This window comes from Topomyia yanbarensis, unplaced genomic scaffold (genome assembly GCF_030247195.1).
Source record: "Topomyia yanbarensis strain Yona2022 unplaced genomic scaffold, ASM3024719v1 HiC_scaffold_428, whole genome shotgun sequence".
NCBI classification, from domain to species: domain Eukaryota; kingdom Metazoa; phylum Arthropoda; class Insecta; order Diptera; family Culicidae; genus Topomyia; species Topomyia yanbarensis.
In genome coordinates, this window is record NW_026683634.1 from 1,430 (window position 1) to 16,564 (window position 15,135).

Consider the following 15,135-nt stretch of genomic DNA (forward strand, 5'->3'; position numbering starts at 1 on the left):
TTCTAAAATTCTAAAATTCTAAAATTCTAAAATTCTAAAATTCTAAAATTCTAAAATTCTAAAATTCTAAAATTCTAAAATTCTAAAATTCTAAAATTCTAAAATTCTAAAATTCTAAAATTCTAAAATTCTAAAATTCTAAAATTCTAAAATTCTAAAATTCTAAAATTCTAAAATTCTAAAATTCTAAAATTCTAAAATTCTAAAATTCTAAAATTCTAAAATTCTAAAATTCTAAAATTCTAAAATTCTAAAATTCTAAAATTCTAAAATTCTAAAATTCTAAAATTCTAAAATTCTAAAATTCTAAAATTCTAAAATTCTAAAATTCTAAAATTCTAAAATTCTAAAATTCTAAAATTCTAAAATTCTAAAATTCTAAAATTCTAAAATTCTAAAATTCTAAAATTCTAAAATTCTAAAATTCTAAAATTCTAAAATTCTAAAATTCTAAAATTCTAAAATTCTAAAATTCTAAAATTCTAAAATTCTAAAATTCTAAAATTCTAAAATTCTAAAATTCTAAAATTCTAAAATTCTAAAATTCTAAAATTCTAAAATTCTAAAATTCTAAAATTCTAAAATTCTAAAATTCTAAAATTCTAAAATTCTAAAATTCTAAAATTCTTAAAATTCTAAAATTCTAAAATTCTAAAATCTAAACAATTCTAAAATTCTAAAATTCTAAAATTCTAAATTCTAAAATTCTAAAATTCTAAAATTCTAAATTCTAAATTCTAAAATTCTAAAATTCTAAAATTCTAAAATTCTAAAAATTCTAAAATTCTAAATTCTAAAATTCTAAAATTCTAAAATTCTAAAATCTAAAATTCTAAAATTCTAAAATTCTAAAATTCTAAAATTCTAAATCTAAAATTCTAAAATTCTAAAATTCTAAAATTCTAAATTCTAAAATTCTAAAATTCTAAATTCTAAAATTCTAAAATTCTAAAATTCTAAATTCTAAAATTCTAAAATCTAAAATTCTAAAATTCTAAAATTCTAAAATTCTAAAATTCTAAAATTCTAAAATTCTAAAATTCTAAAATTCTAAAATTCTAAAATTCTAAAATTCTAAAAATTCTAAAATTCTAAAATTCTAAAATTCTAAAATTCTAAAATTCTAAAATTCTAAAATTCTAAAATTCTAAAATTCTAAAATTCTAAAATTCTAAAATTCTAAAATTCTAAAATTCTAAAATTCTAAAATTCTAAAATTCTAAAATTCTAAAATTCTAAAAATTCTAAATTCTAAAATTCTAAAATTCTAAAATTCTAAAATTCTAAAATTCTAAAATTCTAAATTCTAAAATTCTAAATTCTAAATTCTAAAATTCTAAAATTCTACAAATTCTAAAATTCTAAATTCTAAAATTCTAAAATTCTAAACAAATTCTAAAATTCTAAAATTCTAAAATTCTAAAATTCTAAATTCTAAAATTCTAAAATTCTAAAATTCTAAAATTCTAAAATCTAAAATTCTAAAATTCTAAATTCTAAAATTCTAAAATTCTAAAATTCTAAATTCTAAAATTCTAAAATTCTAAATTCTAAATTCTAAAATTCTAAAATTCTAAAATTCTAAAATTCTAAAATTCTAAAATTCTAAATTCTAAAATTCTAAAATTCTAAAATTCTAAAATTCTAAAATCTAAAATTCTAAAATTCTAAATTCTAAAATTCTAAATTCTAAAATTCTAAATTCTAAAATTCTAAATTCTAAAATTCTAAAATTCTAAAATTCTAAAATTCTAAAATTCTAAAATTCTAAAATTCTAAAATTCTAAAATTCTAAAATTCTAAAATTCTAAATTCTAAATTCTAAAAATTCTAAAATTCTAAATTCTAAAATTCTAAATTCTAAATTCTAAAATTCTAAAATTCTAAAATTCTAAATTCTAAAATTCTAAAATTCTAAAATTCAAATTCTAAAATTCTAAAATTCTAAAATTCTAAAATTCTAAAATTCTAAATTCTAAAATCTAAATCTAAGATTCTAAAATTCTAAAATTCTAAAATTCTAAAATTCTAAAATTCTAAAATTCTAAAATTCTAAAATTCTAAATTCTAAAATTCTAAAATTCTAAAATTCTAAAATTCTAAAATTCTAAATTAAATTCTAAAATCTAAAATTCTAATTCTAAAATTCTAAATTCAAAATTCTAAAAATTCTAAAATTCTAAAATTCTAAAATTCTAAATTCTAAAATTCTAAAATTCTCTAAATTCTAAAATTCTAAAATTCTAAAATTCTAAAATTCTAAATTCTAAAATTCTAAATTCTAAAATTCTAAAATTCTAAATTCTAAAATTCTAAAATTCTAAAATTCTAAAATTCTAAAATTCTAAAATTCTAAATCTAAAATTCTAAAATTCTAAAATTCTAAAATTCTAATTCTAAAATTCTAAAATTCTAAAATTCTAAAATTCTAAAATTCTAAATTCTAAAATTCTAAAATTCTAAAATTCTAAAATTCTAAATTCTAAAATTCTAAAATTCTAAAATTCTAAAATTCTAAAATTCTAAAATTCTAAAATTCTAAAATTCTAAAATCTAAAATTCTAAAATTCTAAATTCTAAATTCTAAAATCTAAATTCTAAAATTCTAAAATTCTAAAATTCTAAAATTCTAAAATTCTAAAATTCTAAAATTCTAAAATTCTAAAATTCTAAAATTCTAAATTCTAAAATTCTAAATTCTAAAATTAATCTAAAATTCTAAAATTCTAAAATTCTAAAATTCTAAAATTCTAAAATTCTAAAATTCTAAAATTCTAAAATTCTAAATTCTAAAATTCTAAAATTCTAAAATTCTAAATTCTAAAATTCTAAAATTCTAAAATTCTAAAATTCTAAAATTCTAAAATTCTAAAATTCTAAAATTCTAAAATTCTAAAATTCTAAAATTCTAAATTCTAAAATCTAAATTCTAAATTCTAAAATTCTAAAATTCTAAAATTCTAAAATTCTAAAATTCTAAAATTCTAAAATTCTAAAATTCTAAAATTCTAAAATTCTAAAATTCTAAATTCTAAAATTCTAAATTCTAAAATTCTAAAATTCTAAAATCTAAAATTCTAAAATTCTAAATTCTAAAATTCTAAAATTCTAAAATTCTAAAATTCTAAATTCTAAAATTCTAAATTCTAAAATTCTAAATTCTAAAATTCTAAATTCTAAAATTCTAAAATTCTAAAATTCTAAAATTCTAAAATTCTAAAATTCTAAAATTCTAAAATCTAAAATTCTAAAATTCTAAAATTCTAAAATTCTAAAATTCTAAAATTCTAAAATTCTAAAATTCTAAAATTCTAAAATTCTAAAATTCTAAATTCTAAATTCTAAATTCTAAAATTCTAAATTCTAAAATTCTAAAATTCTAAAATTCTAAAATTCTAAAATTCTAAATTCTAAAATTCTAAAATTCTAAAATTCTAAAATTCTAAAATTCTAAATTCTAAAATTCTAAAATTCTAACATTCTAAAATTCTAAAATTCTAAATTCTAAAATTCTAAAATTCTAAAATTCTAAATTCTAAATTCTAAATTCTAAAATTCTAAATTCTAAAATTCTAAAATTCTAAAATTCTAAATTCTAAAATTCTAAAATTCTAAAATTCTAAATTCTAAAATTCTAAAATTCTAAAATTCTAAAATTCTAAAATTCTAAAATTCTAAAATTCTAAAATTCTAAAATTCTAAAATTCTAAAATTCTAAAATTCTAAAATTCTAAAATTCTAAAATTCTAAAATTCTAAAATTCTAAAATTCTAAAATTCTAAAATTCTAAAATTCTAAAATTCTAAAATTCTAAAATTCTAAAATTCTAAAATTCTAAAATTCTAAAATTCTAAAATTCTAAAATTCTAAAATTCTAAAATTCTAAAATTCTAAAATTCTAAAATTCTAAAATTCTAAAATTCTAAAATTCTAAAATTCTAAAATTCTAAAATTCTAAAATTCTAAAATTCTAAAATTCTAAAATTCTAAAATTCTAAAATTCTAAAATTCTAAAATTCTAAAATTCTAAAATTCTAAAATTCTAAAATTCTAAAATTCTAAAATTCTAAAATTCTAAAATTCTAAAATTCTAAAATTCTAAAATTCTAAAATTCTAAAATTCTAAAATTCTAAAATTCTAAAATTCTAAAATTCTAAAATTCTAAAATTCTAAAATTCTAAAATTCTAAAATTCTAAAATTCTAAAATTCTAAAATTCTAAAATTCTAAAATTCTAAAATTCTAAAATTCTAAAATTCTAAAATTCTAAAATTCTAAAATTCTAAAATTCTAAAATTCTAAAATTCTAAAATTCTAAAATTCTAAAATTCTAAAATTCTAAAATTCTAAAATTCTAAAATTCTAAAATTCTAAAATTCTAAAATTCTAAAATTCTAAAATTCTAAAATTCTAAAATTCTAAAATTCTAAAATTCTAAAATTCTAAAATTCTAAAATTCTAAAATTCTAAAATTCTAAAATTCTAAAATTCTAAAATTCTAAAATTCTAAAATTCTAAAATTCTAAAATTCTAAAATTCTAAAATTCTAAAATTCTAAAATTCTAAAATTCTAAAATTCTAAAATTCTAAAATTCTAAAATTCTAAAATTCTAAAATTCTAAAATTCTAAAATTCTAAAATTCTAAAATTCTAAAATTCTAAAATTCTAAAATTCTAAAATTCTAAAATTCTAAAATTCTAAAATTCTAAAATTCTAAAATTCTAAAATTCTAAAATTCTAAAATTCTAAAATTCTAAAATTCTAAAATTCTAAAATTCTAAAATTCTAAAATTCTAAAATTCTAAAATTCTAAAATTCTAAAATTCTAAAATTCTAAAATTCTAAAATTCTAAAATTCTAAAATTCTAAAATTCTAAAATTCTAAAATTCTAAAATTCTAAAATTCTAAAATTCTAAAATTCTAAAATTCTAAAATTCTAAAATTCTAAAATTCTAAAATTCTAAAATTCTAAAATTCTAAAATTCTAAAATTCTAAAATTCTAAAATTCTAAAATTCTAAAATTCTAAAATTCTAAAATTCTAAAATTCTAAAATTCTAAAATTCTAAAATTCTAAAATTCTAAAATTCTAAAATTCTAAAATTCTAAAATTCTAAAATTCTAAAATTCTAAAATTCTAAAATTCTAAAATTCTAAAATTCTAAAATTCTAAAATTCTAAAATTCTAAAATTCTAAAATTCTAAAATTCTAAAATTCTAAAATTCTAAAATTCTAAAATTCTAAAATTCTAAAATTCTAAAATTCTAAAATTCTAAAATTCTAAAATTCTAAAATTCTAAAATTCTAAAATTCTAAAATTCTAAAATTCTAAAATTCTAAAATTCTAAAATTCTAAAATTCTAAAATTCTAAAATTCTAAAATTCTAAAATTCTAAAATTCTAAAATTCTAAAATTCTAAAATTCTAAAATTCTAAAATTCTAAAATTCTAAAATTCTAAAATTCTAAAATTCTAAAATTCTAAAATTCTAAAATTCTAAAATTCTAAAATTCTAAAATTCTAAAATTCTAAAATTCTAAAATTCTAAAATTCTAAATTCTAAAATTCTAAAATTCTAAAATTCTAAAATTCTAAAATTCTAAAATTCTAAAATTCTAAAATTCTAAAATTCTAAAATTCTAAAATTCTAAAATTCTAAAATTCTAAAATTCTAAAATTCTAAAATTCTAAAATTCTAAAATTCTAAAATTCTAAAATTCTAAAATTCTAAAATTCTAAAATTCTAAAATTCTAAAATTCTAAAATTCTAAAATTCTAAAATTCTAAAATTCTAAAATTCTAAAATTCTAAAATTCTAAAATTCTAAAATTCTAAAATTCTAAAATTCTAAAATTCTAAAATTCTAAAATTCTAAAATTCTAAAATTCTAAAATTCTAAAATTCTAAAATTCTAAAATTCTAAAATTCTAAAATTCTAAAATTCTAAAATTCTAAAATTCTAAAATTCTAAAATTCTAAAATTCTAAAATTCTAAAATTCTAAAATTCTAAAATTCTAAAATTCTAAAATTCTAAAATTCTAAAATTCTAAAATTCTAAAATTCTAAAATTCTAAAATTCTAAAATTCTAAAATTCTAAAATTCTAAAATTCTAAAATTCTAAAATTCTAAAATTCTAAAATTCTAAAATTCTAAAATTCTAAAATTCTAAAATTCTAAAATTCTAAAATTCTAAAATTCTAAAATTCTAAAATTCTAAAATTCTAAAATTCTAAAATTCTAAAATTCTAAAATTCTAAAATTCTAAAATTCTAAAATTCTAAAATTCTAAAATTCTAAAATTCTAAAATTCTAAAATTCTAAAATTCTAAAATTCTAAAATTCTAAAATTCTAAAATTCTAAAATTCTAAAATTCTAAAATTCTAAAATTCTAAAATTCTAAAATTCTAAAATTCTAAAATTCTAAAATTCTAAAATTCTAAAATTCTAAAATTCTAAAATTCTAAAATTCTAAAATTCTAAAATTCTAAAATTCTAAAATTCTAAAATTCTAAAATTCTAAAATTCTAAAATTCTAAAATTCTAAAATTCTAAAATTCTAAAATTCTAAAATTCTAAAATTCTAAAATTCTAAAATTCTAAAATTCTAAAATTCTAAAATTCTAAAATTCTAAAATTCTAAAATTCTAAAATTCTAAAATTCTAAAATTCTAAAATTCTAAAATTCTAAAATTCTAAAATTCTAAAATTCTAAAATTCTAAAATTCTAAAATTCTAAAATTCTAAAATTCTAAAATTCTAAAATTCTAAAATTCTAAAATTCTAAAATTCTAAAATTCTAAAATTCTAAAATTCTAAAATTCTAAAATTCTAAAATTCTAAAATTCTAAAATTCTAAAATTCTAAAATTCTAAAATTCTAAAATTCTAAAATTCTAAAATTCTAAAATTCTAAAATTCTAAAATTCTAAAATTCTAAAATTCTAAAATTCTAAAATTCTAAAATTCTAAAATTCTAAAATTCTAAAATTCTAAAATTCTAAAATTCTAAAATTCTAAAATTCTAAAATTCTAAAATTCTTAAATTCTAAAATTCTAAAATTCTAAAATTCTAAAATTCTAAAATTCTAAAATTCTAAAATTCTAAAATTCTAAAATTCTAAAATTCTAAAATTCTAAAATTCTAAAATTCTAAAATTCTAAAATTCTAAAATTCTAAAATTCTAAAATTCTACAATTCTAAAATTCTAACATTTTAAAATTCTAAATTTATAAAATTCTGAAATTCTAAAATTCTAAAATTCTAAAATTCTAAAATTCTAAAATTCTAAAATTCTAAAATTCTAAAATTCTAAAATTCTAAAATTCTAAAATTCTAAAATTCTAAAATTCTAAAATTCTAAAATTCTAAAATTCTAAAATTCTAAAATTCTAAAATTCTAAAATTCTAAAATTCTAAAATTCTAAAATTCTAAAATTCTAAAATTCTAAAATTCTAAAATTCTAAAATTCTAAAATTCTAAAATTCTAAAATTCTAAAATTCTAAAATTCTAAAATTCTAAAATTCTAAAATTCTAAAATTCTAAAATTCTAAAATTCTAAAATTCTAAAATTCTAAAATTCTAAAATTCTAAAATTCTAAAATTCTAAAATTCTAAAATTCTAAAATTCTAAAATTCTAAAATTCTAAAATTCTACAATTCTACAATTCCAAAATTCTAACATTTTAAAATTCTAAAATTCTAAAATTCTAAAATTCTAAAATTCTAAAATTCTAAAATTCTAAAATTCTAAAATTCTAAAATTCTAAAATTCTAAAATTCTAAAATTCTAAAATTCTAAAATTCTAAAATTCTAAAATTCTAAAATTCTAAAATTCTAAAATTCTAAAATTCTAAAATTCTAAAATTCTAAAATTCTAAAATTCTAAAATTCTAAAATTCTAAAATTCTAAAATTTTAAAATTCTAAAATTCTAAAATTCTAAAATTCTAAAATTCTAAAATTCTAATATTCTAAAATTCTAAAATTCTAAAATTCTAAAATTCTAGAATTCTAAAATTCTAAAATTCTAAAATTCTAAAATTCTAAAATTCTAAAATTCTAAAATTCTAAAATTCTAAAATTCTAAAATTCTAAAATTCTAAAATTCTAAAATTCTAAAATTCTAAAATTCTAAAATTCTAAAATTCTAAAATTCTAAAATTCTAAAATTCTAAAATTCTAAAATTCTAAAATTCTAAAATTCTAAAATTCTAAAATTCTAAAATTCTAAAATTCTAAAATTCCAAAATTCCAAAATTCCAAAATTCTAAAATTCTAAAATTCTAAAATTCTAAAATTCCGAAATTCTAAAATCCTAAAATTTTAAAATTTAAAAAAATAAGATTCTGGAATTCTAAAATACTAAAATTCCATCATTCCAGGATTCTTAAATGCCAAGAATCTAAAATTCTAATATTTCAATCATTTTGCTAAAATTGGAGAATCTTGGTTTTAGAATTTTAATATTCTGGATTTCTAGAAATTTGAAATTGAATAATTTTGCAATTCTTAAATACACAAACTTTAAAATGGTAAAATTTTGCGAAAGTTCGATTTTGGTTTGGATTTTTGTTATTCAACAGTTCTTTAGTTCTCGAGTACTCCAAACAGAAAAACATAACAATGAGAGACCATCTGTTTACTTTCTCTTCTGTAACTCGACCACTTTTACGTGTACCGCTTAACTCTTTGCATAATATTCCTATCACAATCCCTGTCTTTTGATATATACTGTAAAAGCGTGTTTAAGTTTAATAGAGACGTCGTAATAATCGCAAGTGTAAGGCGCTCGCAATGCTGTGATGTAAATTTGTTTCAAAATTACAAGCCGTCGGATAATTTGGATCAATCGAAATACATCTAGAACATGGTGTTCTCAATGCAATGTTTTAGCCAGAATGTATGTAAGGAGAGTAAAGACAGCTGTCATGATTATCTGTCAGTGATATTCCAAACGAACAAACGACCTCTCAAAATACATGGATTTGACTCGTTTGGAACGACACTGACATAATTTAATTATTTAATAATCATTGTTACAATTTTGACAGTGTCGTTACTCTTCAGGTTTTAGCCACCCGTTCTAAATCTTTTTTTCTGCTGTCGTTCATACTACATACTAATGAAAAAATATTAAAACCGTGTTTTATTCGTGTTTAAAGTTCTGGAAAATTTAAAACAGAATAGAAGCTGTTCTAAATCTGACGCAAAAAAGTTCCCGAAAATTGAACTGCATCTCAGCATTGCAATCGATGTTTTAATCGGTGATGTAAAATAGAACAACCCTTATAAAATACATCAGCCTTACAAAGTCTCATTGTTAGATAGGTCTACTTGAAAAAGTACCAGAGAATTCTAATAATCTAAATCTAAACTTCTGCAATTTTATAATTTATTTGAACTTACACTTGACCTGTTCGACTGCAACGTGCACAGCGGTGGGATGAATAACTTCGAGGTTGCAGACGTGGAAGCAACTCTAGAAATGATCGATCAAAGGATGACATGCTAACTCCCACATATGCACAATATTTTGACATTCTAGTCCTGGATAATGCTTCACAGCTATTCCATGTTGTCGGATAAGGGACATGGGTTATCCATATCGGTGTTAATCAACGAAAATATCATCGTATCACATGTTGTATCCTTTAATGTCTGTTGCTTTGGTCGACTGGCAAGCTTTCTATCAGCCTCAATTCATTACGAGTCGTAGGATGCTTTTCGTTCAAAATCTGTGTTAGCATCTGTCGAATGAAAACGAAAAATAGTTGAGTAAAATGTATCACAAATGAATATTATATTCAATAAGAGCAACTTCAACTAACTTCGGATCCGCCAACATCAACTAACTCCGGATCTCCTAGATCAGAGCCATTCCCTGGATCTCCACGAAAACAATGTTGTACATAAATGAATTTCCGAGCGCTTCCACAAAGGCACCGGGCGGCATTATCCGAATAGTGCATCTCCGTATTATTGTACGCAAAAGCCTGCACTTATCCCATGGGCGGGTCGTAGGTCTGCCATTGCATCCAGCACTGTTTTGGGCAGGAAATAAAGCTGAAAATTTGTGGTATTACGCTACCGGATGATGAGCGGTACTTGAACGAGCTTCGTAGAAAAAGTTTTCCTTTCGGTCGTGTCCATGCACCGGTGCGATTTTTTGGGCCAAAGACATCCGCTTGAATCAGTAGAGGACACACTTTCACAGTCTTTTTGGTCAATTCTGTTTCCTTTTTCATTAAATATTGACGTCGCAGCAAATTTGTAATAATCGCCGGACCGAAACTATCAATAACAGGGGCCGTGACAAATGTACCGCCAACTTGAAAACAATTATTGGATCATAAACTAAATGATCCTACAAATTATTACTCTCAGCGCAATTAATTATTACCGAATTACCACCGGAAACCGAAACACTAAAATGCACCTGCGTCGATCGACTTGGAGAAAATACATGACGCGACAGGAATGTTTTGTAGAAAACGTCAAATATTTCGCGATGGCGCAGATCCGCCATCTTTCAATGGAAAGAAACGCAAATTCGAAACCTGAATGAGAGAGATGAAAACAAATACATCATACTGTCTCTTTCGCTCTCACGGAGTAAACAAAATGTTCGAGCTTTATGCGGTTGATTCGCAGGACAGAAAATTATGTGGGAAGGACCGACAAAATTAAAGAGTGGCGTTTCGAATTCTCTCCGCTCAAACACGAGAATCATAAATTTTCCACACCAGTTTTCCGCCTTTGGGTCGATCGATCGTTCGATCAATATTGATGGAAATCGGACATCTCACTAAATTTACAACTCTTTTGTTAACTTGCCGATCATTTTATTTTCTAATACAATTTGTTCTACAGCGGTTAGGGAAAATAATCAATTTCTCGCAATCCGGTAAATCTAATTTTAAGCAGAGATGTCATTGCGCTGCATTTGCGTTCGCCACCAGTTGCCGTCCCGTCTGCTTGAATGTTTATTCACCGATTTCAGTAATTTATTATCCATATTTTATTTATATACACAATTTAGGCATTTAATTAAATCAATCTAAACGTAACGAAGATTTTGTAAACAATCTGAAATTCATCAATTTTTTTAAATTACGGAGATTTGTAAATTTCGAGTTAATTTTGAGTTGAAACCTACTTAGTATTTTTTTAAATGTTCGTGTAACGTCACCATGAAAGTAAGCTAGTTTAAACGAAAAATCATTTTTGGAACCCCTGCAATTTATAGATGATTCTTCCTATTGCGGTATACAGTTTCGATTTGAGATTATTGAGAAAATCTGTGACTCATAAAATTTATTATTTTGGGTGACTCGTTGATATGTGTATTGCTATGTTTCTACTGGCAGCAAGATGTTCATTCGTCCAATAGTCCGCTAAATGGCTACAATTTTATTGTTCAATCGGTCTAGAGTTGTACAAAGCAATCCACAGCTAAAATACGATACGACTATCAAGGCTACGAGTTACGAAATAATTTAGGCTCAAACTGATGGCCTAATCGAAGCTACTGGAACTATATAGCTTAACTCTTAATTTCACACTAGTCATGCTACAAAATGTTATACATTAAAGAGAAAACACAGTTCGTCGTATGTGTCGTTAGAATCTATTTGTCCTACTAGTTGAAATTCGGTGTTTTTTATGTTTTGATAAGAACAAAAATCAGCAGTAAACTTTTATACTTCTACGGTCACCATGATTCGAACCTCAGACTGCTCAGACACGAGTCGGTGGCGTTCCCAGGTAGGGGATGCGCTTTGGGCTAGGCGTGTTGGTGATCCATTGCCGGCGTGGTACTTGCTGCTGGCAGTCGGAATAGGAACGATCTGGAAGGGAAGCACATGATATAGTCAATTTATTTTTTTATGATGGCCGATAATAGAGTCTAACTGATATTGCAACCTACCTCTAAGCTTCATTCCCTGAGACTCGCTGATGATGGCAGCCAATGCCGGATGCTGGTAACGCTCACGTGATGCAGCCGTACCATTGCCATTGATGCTACTAATACTGTTTCCGTTGTAGTGATGTCCGCTGTTGTTGTTGTTATTGTTTAGCCCGTTTATGTGATGTTGTTGTTGCTGCTGGTGTTGTTGTTGTTGTTGAAGTAGCAATTGATGGTGCAGTTGATGGATGTTCCCGTTGCTGCCAATACTTCCCTGCTGTAGGTGAGCGTGGTGTCCATTGGTGATGTGATTATTGTTATTGTTATTGTGTTTGCTTTGTTCAAACAATTCAGCGCGGATAGAACGGATTGAGTTCTTGTTCTCCTCTGGATTGTTACGAGCACGTAGAATCTTCTGCTCCTGCACGCTGTATCTAAAAATGTGTTGGACTATCAGTAAAATTGATGAAAGAAAATACATTGACTCCCTTTACCTTGATCCGTAACTATTTGTGTTGTTGTTATTATTTAGGTAACCATGACGAATGCTGTTCGCTGGTGAGACTAGAGTGCCTCGCGAGGAGCTGATTCCAGTGTCCGTAGTTTTGTCCTTATTCAAGCTTTGGTTGTGTTGATTGTAAGCCGCCACGAGGTACATATTGTCCCGGCAACTAGATGGACGGTGGGTGGAGGGTGGCGTATCGAGGCCACTATCACAAGCGGAATAATCCACTTCAGTAAGCACTAGAATTGTATTCAGTTAGTTTAAGCAATTTAAATATTCAAGTATAAAGTCAGAGAAATACTCACGCGAATGTCTCTTGGTATCGTTTCCAGTCGGTCCCAGCGGGCGTCGGTACAGGTCATCATTATCCCTGTAGCGCCCGCCGCGACGCAGTTCAACCTCTTCATCCTCGTCGTTAATGATGTAGGTACTGTTTCCGTTGATGAAATTATCGGACAGCTTCTTGAGTGGCGAGTACGGAAATCCATTGTAGATGCTTCCGCTGTGACTGCTGTATCCGTTACTAGCGTTACCCAAATGGTTATGTCTTGCATTTGGAACCTTCTTCGGAGTGGAATGGTTCGTCAGCATTCCATTTGCCAGACCGTTTTCATTAATTGCGCTCAGGTCCGGTACCGAATCCGAGTGCAGGAAGTGCAAGTGGTTCAGATTGTTCGAGGTTTTATGGTGACGGGACAACAGCCAATCCTCGATAGCTCCCGAGTAGGTTCCTCCGAGGCCAAGATGGTTGCTTTGCAGTGAGGCATGCGAAACCGGTGCAGCCAAAGAGGCACGCGATCGGGGTCCTTGTGTCAACCGAAGGGCACGACGACGTTCCTTGCTGCTCAGGGTGCATTCCTCCAGCAGCTCGAACCAATCTTCCAGGCCTTGATCGCAGCGCAATAACACGCGACCTTCTCGCGAACCGAGAAGCAAGCCAATTGCGCTGTATGATCGTCGGTTTAACCATTCGACCTTCTCGACGTCCACCAATTTGATCTGGAAAAAGGGAGGAAAATCAATAATGAGAAACGGCACGTTCATTAGTGGCTTTGTTCAGATTCACAATCAATCTCCGGACTGATTGCCGCAATCAATGTTCATGTTGAATATATAGCTAATCTTGTAGTTCCAGTAGAAGAAAGAGAGAGGTTTCTTGGAAAAAGCAGAAAAAGGCTTCTTGCGGTGCGAATAACGAAGACATATGTACCTCGATCGACGATCCGCCGTAAACGCCCATACTGGGAGTGTATGTTCGAGGGAACATACGGGACGGTTCTCACTATTAAATCCATCACGCGCCCGACGGCACACCAAGTCCCAGCTTGCGACATAGGTCTTCAGAACTGAACGCCACACTTGTTGTTAAAAATGTAGTTTTATTTGAACAGAAATAAAAAGATAGGTGCGCAATTTCCACAGAACTTGTAGTGAGTGTATGGTAATGATAAAACAGGCGCTCTTGGGTCGATTCCCATCGATGGATTCTCTAAGATCACGTTTGGACGGTGTGTGCAGACAAGTCGGCTGCCATACACTGAACAGGTTAAATCGAAACGTTACCCCAACTTACTAACTTAAATATGCAACCAGTCGCAACATTTTAGTAGCTTTCCTTAATCACCTGTTGTCTCATCGCAAGGTGTTTACACTTCCTTGGGCATCAATTATAGCAATCAAAGTGCGCGTCTAAAGTAGCAGTAGATAGTTGCAACATTGTGTGAAAATAGTCCAGGATCAAAACTTGGAAGCACACATTGATAGATACTAAATTATTTGATTGAAAATATGTAATTTAGCAACAATCGGCATCCGCTTGAAAGACTTCAACAAATTGTTTGGTTTGAACAAATTATCGAGAAAAAGTTGAAGAAGACAGCTCTACCTAACCACCAAAGACAATGGTCACGAAACTCAGTGTTCTTCATGCTTCTGGCCGAGCCAATGCGAAACGAACGAAAAAATACTATTATATTGTGCTCCTTGTCTGAAGAACAAAATGCACTGTTACCATCAGGCTTGTTATTTGCTCACACAATGAGCCACAAGGAGCGAAATACACCGATTGAAAATAGAGCAGCACAAAAACACTGCGCTGTGCAGAACGACCGCACAAAGAGACACTTGAAAACGAAAAATAGTAAGATCTGTGCACCAAGAGCTGCACAATTTCGTTCAAAGAGTCACCTTGAGGAGCCACTTTTTTGTGCCTCCCCTCACTGGAAAGCAGGTAAGAAGGCGAATCAAACTGCAATTCAGATAAAGTTTGACCTGAAGAACGTTTTAAAAATGTTTTTTGGTTGCCTTCTCTACTTACGTGCGCGTGGGACCAAGATACACACTAAAGAGCCTCTTTATTTCTACTCTTTGTGGCGTGCAGCCATGGAGTAGAATACACGTGTGGGAGCAACACGCATCGGAGTGAAAAGGTTTATTGTGAAAGAGAAGAGCGGTGGTTCGCATGAAAAGTGCAAAGAGCGTTTGTTTTGTCTCTTTATTTGCTCTGAGGTGCATAACATCCCTGGTTATCATAATTCTTGTCGTAGTAATCTGTCTAGATTCAACAGGGCATAACTTTTTTACCATTGCACCATGGGCCACAAATCGATTTTTTTGGTCGAAAATCCAGAACTTATGACCCGTTAGTGCTAGACTTTCAGTGTCTTTGGAACAAATTTTCTACAATAAGTGCCCTTTATTTTAGGGAAAACAAAATTA

The 15,135-nt window shown here is 25.1% G+C and overlaps 1 protein-coding gene across 1 annotated transcript; it reads right to left on the minus strand.

Moving 5' to 3' along the window:
• Positions 1–10,843: 10,843 nt before the first annotated feature.
• On the minus strand, positions 10,844–13,657 carry LOC131695555 (uncharacterized protein DDB_G0283357-like). Its single transcript, XM_058984079.1, has 5 exons — positions 13,628–13,657; positions 12,723–13,416; positions 12,407–12,656; positions 11,934–12,346; positions 10,844–11,853 (listed from the first exon to the last, which is right to left on the minus strand). Exons 1-5 carry the CDS (start codon positions 13,655–13,657, stop codon positions 11,744–11,746), a joined length of 1,497 nt encoding a protein of 498 aa, XP_058840062.1. The 3' UTR covers positions 10,844–11,743.
• Between the last annotated feature and the right edge of the window lie 1,478 nt (positions 13,658–15,135).

Coding starts and splice junctions, on each gene's coding strand:
- LOC131695555 (XM_058984079.1), bottom strand. CDS start 13,657: ATGGGCGTTTACGGCGGATCGTCGATCGAG. Junction 13,417..13,627: donor ACGGCGGATCGTCGATCGAG/GTACATATGTCT, acceptor CCCTTTTTCCAG/ATCAAATTGGTGGACGTCGA. Junction 12,657..12,722: donor CGATACCAAGAGACATTCGC/GTGAGTATTTCT, acceptor ATACAATTCTAG/TGCTTACTGAAGTGGATTAT.